Here is an 8,267-nt window from a genome sequence, read left to right as displayed (position 1 = left end):
AAAAAGAAAAAAAAAAAAAAAAAAGCATAGTATTTGCATATAACCTATGCATATCCTCCCTTATATATATATATATATATATATATTTTTTTTTTTTTTTTTTTTTAAAAATGACTGGTAAGGGGATCTTAACCCTTGACTTGGTGTTGTCAGTACCACGCTCAGCCAGCGAGCCAACCAGCCATCCCTATATGGGATCCGAACCAGGGGCCTTGGTGTCATCAGCACCGCACTCTCCCGAGTGAGCCATGGGCCGGCCCCCTTATATTTTAAATCACCTCTAGATTACTTATAATACCTAATACAATGTAAATGCTATGTAAATAGTTGTTATATGGTATTTTTTATTTGTATTTTTTTGTGTTTTGTTATTTTCCATTTTTGTTGTTGTTTTTAATATTTTTGATCCACAGTTGGTTGAATCTGTAGATGCAGAACCTGTGGATATGGAGGGCCAACTGTATATTTTATTTGCACATTTTCTTACAGTTTCGTCTTCTAGTAATGTCGGCTGTATTGGAGTTGGTGGTAATGGAACTCCTGAAGGATCTACTTTTAGTAATCGCATTGACCTTCTACATCCAATCTCATTTTCTCTCTTCTTAGGCTTCTTTCTAAAGGAATGTGGAAAGACTCTTGTTATACTCATAAAATAGTAAAATGTATATATTAAGGAGATAACTTTTAGAAATGTATACCACAGATGTATTTGCACATTACATAGATATATACACATGATCACAATAATTTAATAAAAAGTCTTGAAAAAACCTAAACCTAAATGTTCATCATAGGGAGGTGAGGGATGTTGAATATATTATAGCATATATATCCAATAGAATAATATGCAGCCATAAGAATGAATGAAATAGATCTTTGTGTGCTGCTAAAATGAACTCTAAGTTATAAGAAGCAAAAACAAGGTCAGGTACATGTTTACAAAAAGGTTACATATACATTTATATATACTGAGGTTACCTATAGAAGAATATACATGAAACTATTAACAGTGATTTCCTCTAGAGAGAAGGCCTGGAAAACTAAGGTCTATGATGGGAAGAAGATTTAAAAGTTTCATTGTGAGGGCCAGCCCGTGGCTCACTCAAGAGAGTGTCGTGCTGATATTACCAAGGCCATGGGTTCAGATCCTATATAGGGATGGCCGGTTTGCTCACTGGCTGAGCGTGGTGCTGACAACACCAAGCCAAGGGTTAAGATCCCCTTACCGGTCATCTTTAAAAAAATAAAATAATTTCATTGTGTTCCTTTCCATATAGTTTACTTTCTAAATCACATACATCCCTACATTTTATGCACAATTTTTTCATTTAAAAAAAAGTAGTTAATTTTAAAATGATGAAAGAAGAGAAAGTTCTGAAATTACTTCCAAAAACTCACATTCTCAGCTACAGTCCACATTACTTGAGGAGGATTAGTAATAACTATTATTTATTGAAAGTATACTATATGCTAGGGCCGGCCCGGTGGCACACTGCTACAGTGCGCCGCTTGGGAGCGCGGCAGCGCTCCCGCCGAGGGTTTGGATCCCACATACAGACCGGTTCCCGCTCACTGGCTGAGCGAGGGGCGGGTGCAGCGCCGAGGGTTGCGATCCCGTTGCCGGTCCCGGTCCGGTACGGGCGCAACACTGAGGGTTGCGGTCCGTTGCCGGGCACGAAAAAAAGACAAAAAAAAAAAAAGTATACTATATGCTAGAAACTGAACTAAGCATTCAATCTCTCATTTAATCTTCAGGAAAATACTGCACATATGGAATAATTTGGGCTGTCATACAATCCTCCTAGAAATCCACTCCTAGAGAATCCCATTCCTAGAGAAATTCTCATACATAAGCAATAAGAGACTTAAGAATGTTCAGGGCAGGGGCTGGCCCGTGGCTCACTCGGTAGAGTGCGGTGCTGATAACACCAAGGCCATGGGTTCGGATCCCATATAGGGATGGCCAGTTTGCTCACTGGGTGAGCGTGGTGCTGACAACACCAAGTCAAGGGTTAAGATCCCCTTACCGGTCATCTTTTAAAAAAAAAAAAAAAGAATGTTCAGGGCAGCACTTTTCACAATAATGAAAATCTGGAAAGAACTGTCCATCAACAGTAGAATGGATAAACTATAGTGTATTAATAAACCAATCAACCATAGTACATTCATACAGTGAAATATCATACAGCAGAAAAGATGAATGAAATAAAGCTATACCCATTAACATGGGTAATTTTTTCCCCCCATGTCTTGGCTATTATGAATAATGCTGCAATAAATATGTCAACATCGGTAAATCTTTAAACATAAAGATATAAAGATAAGCAAAACAAGAAAATCGCAGAAGAATATAAAAATGACATCATAGGGCCGGCCCGGTGGCGCACTGGAGAGTGCGCCGCTTGGGAGCGTGGCGGCGCTCCCGCCGAGGGTTCGGATTCCATGTGGAGACCGGTTCCCGCTCACTGGCTGAGCACGGTGCGGGCACAACACTGAGGGTTGCGATCCCGTTGCCGGTCAGTAAAAAAAAGACAAAAAGGAAAAAAAAAATGACATCATATTGTACGTGAACATCAAAAACAGACAAAACTAAACAATGTAGTTTTTAAGGATACATACCCAGGTGGAAAACTATAAATATTTTTCTTTGATGGCTGGCCAGTACAGGGATCTGAACCCTTGACCTTCACGTTATAACACCACCCTCTAACCAACTGAGCTAACTGGCCAGACTGTAAAACTATAAATAAATGCAAGGTATGATTATCTTAAAATTGAGAATAGTGGTTATATGTGGAGGGAGGCATATACAAGGGCCTTCAAAAGTACTGTAATCTCTTTTAACCTGGATGGCAGATATAAGGATAGGGCTTGTACTACTGTAACTTTTCAGCTACACAAATATATTGTATATACCTCTTTTGTATGTATAACATATTTAATAATTTTTTAAAAATTTAAATTCCTGGGCCGGCCCGGTGGCGTACTGCACTAGTGCGCCGCTTGGGAAGCACGGCGGCGCTCCCGCCGAGGGTTCGGATCCCACATACAGACCGGTTCCCGCTCACTGGCTGAGCGAGGCGCGGGGGCAACACCGAGGGTTGCGATCCCGTTGCTGGTCCCGGTCTGGTACGGGGGCAACACTGAGGGTTGCGATCCATTGCCGGACACGGAAAAAGACAAAAAAATAAATAAATAAATAAAAAATAAAAAAAATAAATAAATAAAAATTTAAATTCCTCTGGATTGGCATGATGCCAACTTTACAGAAAAGGAAAAAATAATTATGTAAATTGTCCAAGGTTAGTATCATGGCTATAAGTGGCTGAATCAAAACTTGAACCCAAATTTGCTAAATTTCAAAGGCTATGCTTTTTCCTCTATGTTATATAATTTCCATACTACCAACTTAATACCACCTATATAACCACTAAGGGCTGGTACTTCGTGATTTAGGAACAAATCACCAATGTTGGCTAATAAAAAATACGCAAATGTAAAGTTACTGATCAGTTGGCAACAGAACTGTGCTATTGTTCTTCCAGTGTTAATGATGTTTCTCTTATAATAACTTTTATATATATATGAAAATATAACTTTTTTTACAATAAGTTTTTAAATTTGTGAATACCTGACCATGTTTAAAAGTTTAGCTTTACTCAAGCTAACTGACCTATAATGGAATCAAACCTATTAATTGAAGCTACATTTCATTAGCACTTTAGCATTAAACAAATGAACTAATGATACCAAGCTTTTTAATTTTTTCATTTTCATGTAAGCACTGCTAGAATGTAGTGGGAGAGAATTCAAGCTAAAAGGAATCCTGGAGTTCAAACCCTGGAGCTACTACCTATGAGCTATTTTGACCTAGGGCAAATTACTTTATCTCTCTGAGTCAATTTCTAACACACAAAATGGATATATTACCTACCACATATGGGGGTTTGTCAGAATTAAATGAGATAATTCAGGGAAAAAATTCCTGGATCACTGTACTGTGTTTCACACATGTTCAATAAATGTTAATTCCCTTCCTTTATTCTAGGACTGGGAAAGAAAAACCAAATGGAGAAGCAAAAAGCCAGAAAAATAAAAAGGAAATAGAAGAATCTTTAAGAATAATAGTTTTCTAGGCAAAAATAAGAATAATTTAGTAGAAATAAATTAGCAGCAATAGTAAATATAAACAAAATTCAGCTCTGGAGATTCTATTTGCTTTGATGATTGTATTCATTTGATAAAGATGAGAACTATAAAGTTAATAAAAGGTAACATTCCCTCAGAGATCCTATAGAGATTAAGATTAAATTACAGAGTTTCTAATTTGTTACTTAAATTTACCATGCCAAACCATTTTTTTCAAATTATAAAACAACTCAACTCAGCAATACAGTATATCACAGTTCAGGCATTATAAACCAAATCTTTACCTCTTGGATTCAGGAGGCTGTCTCTTCTTTATCATTTCACGGAGCCTTGCAGCTGACTGCAAAGTACGCAAACATATATACAAGTAAAAATGTTATAACTACATAGCTTACCTTTTAAAATATTAAGGATCTGCTACTATACCCACACTAAACAATGATCTACTCAGGAAATTAAGATTCTTAAGACAGGATAGCTGCTCTTGGTAGCAGACATTACACAAACATACTATTAATAATAAAGGCAAGTATACACTACTATCTAATGTACTGACATTCTAATACCATGGACCAAGTTGCTAATGAGCTTATATGATTGATTAAACATAATGTTTAATATTCCCTGTACCAGCCAGTCTCCAAAAAAACATAGCTTTTTGATTAAATATACTATTACAAATTAAAAGGTTTAACTGCTACTGCTGACAAACCTACTTTGATGTTTTCCAGAAAAGTTATAGGTTACACTTCTATAAATCGAATTATATTAATTAAAATCATAATTAGAGATTCTTGTCTAAATATCTGGTGGATTTTCAATTGTAGTGACTCAAACAATTTAGTCCCTTCAATTATTCACCCTCTCTCCCCACAAGATGCAAATACACACAGAATTTAGAGAATCTGGTATTCAGAAAAATCAATTATTTAGTAAAGCCAAAGTTTTGATATCTTTGGGGAAGTGGGGCAGTCACACCCTCCTAAATGGCTATTCTTTCACAAACAGAAGCTTTACCCCAAGTGTGAAGACACAAATGAAAATCATCCCTTTAACTGTAATGATTATAGATCATTAGCATATCTGGCCATTCATCCTTAAAGCTATCTATACAAAGCATATTATTATTTATTCATAAAGTTTGCAGATTTAAAGCAAAAACCAAAAAACTTGTTCCTTCACTCTTCCACCACACATCCTTCAACCCACGTCTTTCATTTCTCCTTTATCTTTCGTTAAAGCAACAATTTGGAGCATACCCTGTTTCTTTAAATCCCGGACAACCAATCATAAAACACCTTTATTTTATATACCACTAAAAAGGGGAGGAAAGCTGCCAATTATAGTTTTAAGATGCTAATTTCAAAAATATTAAAATATGAAAAAATATGCCTTACAATCAGTGAAATATGGTAACCTCTTTAAGCGCAAAACCTGCTTCTAATTTTGCCCTCCCAGGGCCGGCCCGTGGCTCACTTGGGAGAGTGCGGCACTGATAACACCAAGGCCATGGGTTCGGATCCCATATAGGGATGGCTGGTTTGCTCACTGGCTGAGCGTGGTGCTGACAACACCAAACCAAGAGTTAAGATCCCCTTACTGGTCATCTTTAAAAAAAAAAAAAATTTTTGCCCTCCCTCATTTGATACTATGAAACCTGACAGTGTAAATATTTTATTGACCTACTGATAGGAGGAACGGCATCTTGGTTTTAATTAGAGACTCCATACAAACCTCAGACAATTGAAGAGAAGCAAAAAAGTCTGCATTTTCTGATATGTTCTTCAGTCTCTTCCTTTCATATGGTGACAATCCTGAAAAATCATCCTATGAAATTACACCAAAAACATTCTGTTACTTTACATAAAGCATAGCAAAAGCACCTCACAAAACTAGGTGTTTCATTCTCTGCATGTAAACTTTCCTTCAAATCGCAGCCCCTCTATTCATTTCAGGCTATCTTACCAAATAGCACATAATATCTTCTGAATTGTATACTGAGTGAAAGAGTCTGAATTTGGGATAACCACAAGATATTTGTATGGCTTCCCAATGAAATAAGAAGTGATCTGATATTAGAAAGAGTCAGAGAGTGCAACCTAATAATAAATTATTTCCTAGTTGCCATTAATTGTGCTATTACTCAAAAGTTATGTTATTAGGGCTGGCCCGGTGGCGCACTGCTACAGTGCACTGCTTGGGAGTGTGGTGGCGCTCCCGCCGAGGGTTCGGATCCCACATACAGACGGGTTCCTGCTCACTGGCTGAGCGAGGTGCGGGCGCAACACCGAGGGTTGCGATCCCGTTGCCGGTCCCGGTCTGGTACGGGCGCGACACTGAGGGTTGCGATCCGTTGCCGGTCACGAAAAAGGACAAAAAGGAAAAAAAAAAAAAGTTATGTTATTAGGGCCGGCCCGGTGGCGCACTGCTACAGTGCACTGCTTGGGAGTGTGGGGGCGCTCCCGCCGAGGGTTCGGATCCCACCTACAGACCGGTTCCTGCTCACTGGCTGAGCGAGGTGCGGGCGCAACACCGAGGGTTGCGATCCCGTTGCCGGTCCCGGTCGGGGACGGGCGCGACACTGAGGGTTGCGATCCGTTGCCGGTCACGAAAAAGGACAAAAAGGAAAAAAAAAAAAAGTTATGTTATTAGGGCCGGCCCGGTGGCGCACTGCTACAGTGCACTGCTTGGGAGTGTGGGGGCGCTCCCGCCGAGGGTTCGGATCCCACCTACAGACCGGTTCCTGCTCACTGGCTGAGCGAGGTGCGGGCGCAACACCGAGGGTTGCGATCCCGTTGCCGGTCCCGGTCGGGGACGGGCGCGACACTGAGGGTTGCGATCCGTTGCCGGTCACGAAAAAGGACAAAAAGGAAAAAAAAAAAAAGTTATGTTATTAGGGCCGGCCCGGTGGCGCACTGCTACAGTGCACTGCTTGGGAGTGTGGGGGCGCTCCCGCCGAGGGTTCGGATCCCACCTACAGACCGGTTCCTGCTCACTGGCTGAGCGAGGTGCGGGCGCAACACCGAGGGTTGCGATCCCGTTGCCGGTCCCGGTCTGGTACGGGCGCGACACTGAGGGTTGCGATCCGTTGCCGGTCACGAAAAAGGACAAAAAGGAAAAAAAAAAAAAGTTATGTTATTAAACAAAAAACTTCCATTAGACACAGTAGAGTGAATAAATGCATTTGTCTCTACTTTCTCCTAAAAACCCACTAATGTGACAGTAATAAAAAATATTTTCAGAGATGTAAGAGAAAACAGTGTATTCATGAAATAAGAGTAAGACACAATAAAAAGGAAAAATTCAAAAAACAAGAACTCAGCAACAGAAATTTTTTAATTCATTGAAAGGCTTAAAGGTAATGTAGAAAGTAGTACAAAAAGAAAAAGAGATAGATGTATAGACAGAAAAGACAAGAAAACTAGAGAATCAATCTTGGAGGTCTAATGTCCAATTAATAGATCTAGAAAACGCAGAGAAAACGGAAGAGAAGAAATTATTAGAGAAATAGAACAAGAAAGTTTCTCAAACCTAAAGACATGAATTTTCAGATTAAAAGGGGCCAATGAGTATGCTGTACAATGAATGAAAAAAAGATGCAGGCCTAGGCACATCATCATAAAATTTCATAACACCTGAGGTAAAGTGAGATGAGAGAAAATCTTAAAAGCTTGTAGAGGGGGCTGGCCCGGTGGCGCACTGCTACAGTGCGCCGCTTGGGAAGTGTGGCAGTGCTCCCGCNAAAAAAAAAAAAAAAAAAAAAAAAAAAAAAAAAAAAAAAAAGCTTGTAGAGGAAAAAAGATCACAAAGAATCTCAATACTCAGAATGGCACTAACTCCTCAACATGAAGGGAAGCTAAAAGACAATGGAACAATATGTTAAAAATTCTAAGGAAATATTATATTATCTTCAACTTACAATTCTAAATCCAATTAAGTCATCAATCAAATATAAAGCTAAAGGCTTTTTCAGACATACAAAGTATTTTCCTCTCATATATCTTTTCTCAGGAAGCTGTACTTCACCAAACTGAAAGAATAAACCAAGAAAGTGAAAGACATAGGATCTAGGGACAGAAGTTCCAGCATAGGTGAGATCAAAAATTAAAAAGAGGGCC

General features: G+C 39.1%; 1 protein-coding gene across 3 annotated transcripts in view; it reads right to left on the bottom strand.

Annotated features, from left to right (window-relative positions):
* WDR76 (WD repeat domain 76) overlaps positions 1–8,267 on the bottom strand; it is a 36,126-nt gene that overhangs the window by 21,903 nt on the left and 5,956 nt on the right. For 2 of the 3 annotated variants that reach the window (XM_008590217.1, XM_008590216.1), the window contains 3 exons: positions 5,884–5,976; positions 4,434–4,489; positions 488–614 (listed from right to left, as the gene is read on the bottom strand). In XM_008590217.1, the coding sequence (XP_008588439.1) occupies positions 488–614; positions 4,434–4,489; positions 5,884–5,976 (276 nt within the window). Of the gene's footprint in view, positions 1–487; positions 615–4,433; positions 4,490–5,883; positions 5,977–7,784; positions 7,853–8,267 lie in introns of those variants that run through there. The other variant, XM_008590215.1, reaches the window with a different exon arrangement.

Source organism: Galeopterus variegatus, unplaced genomic scaffold (genome assembly GCF_000696425.1).
Source record: "Galeopterus variegatus unplaced genomic scaffold, G_variegatus-3.0.2 Scaffold5928, whole genome shotgun sequence".
Lineage (NCBI taxonomy): Eukaryota > Metazoa > Chordata > Mammalia > Dermoptera > Cynocephalidae > Galeopterus > Galeopterus variegatus.
The sequence above is the reverse complement of the archived record's forward strand: the minus strand, read 5'-3'. Positions and strand labels throughout refer to the sequence as shown.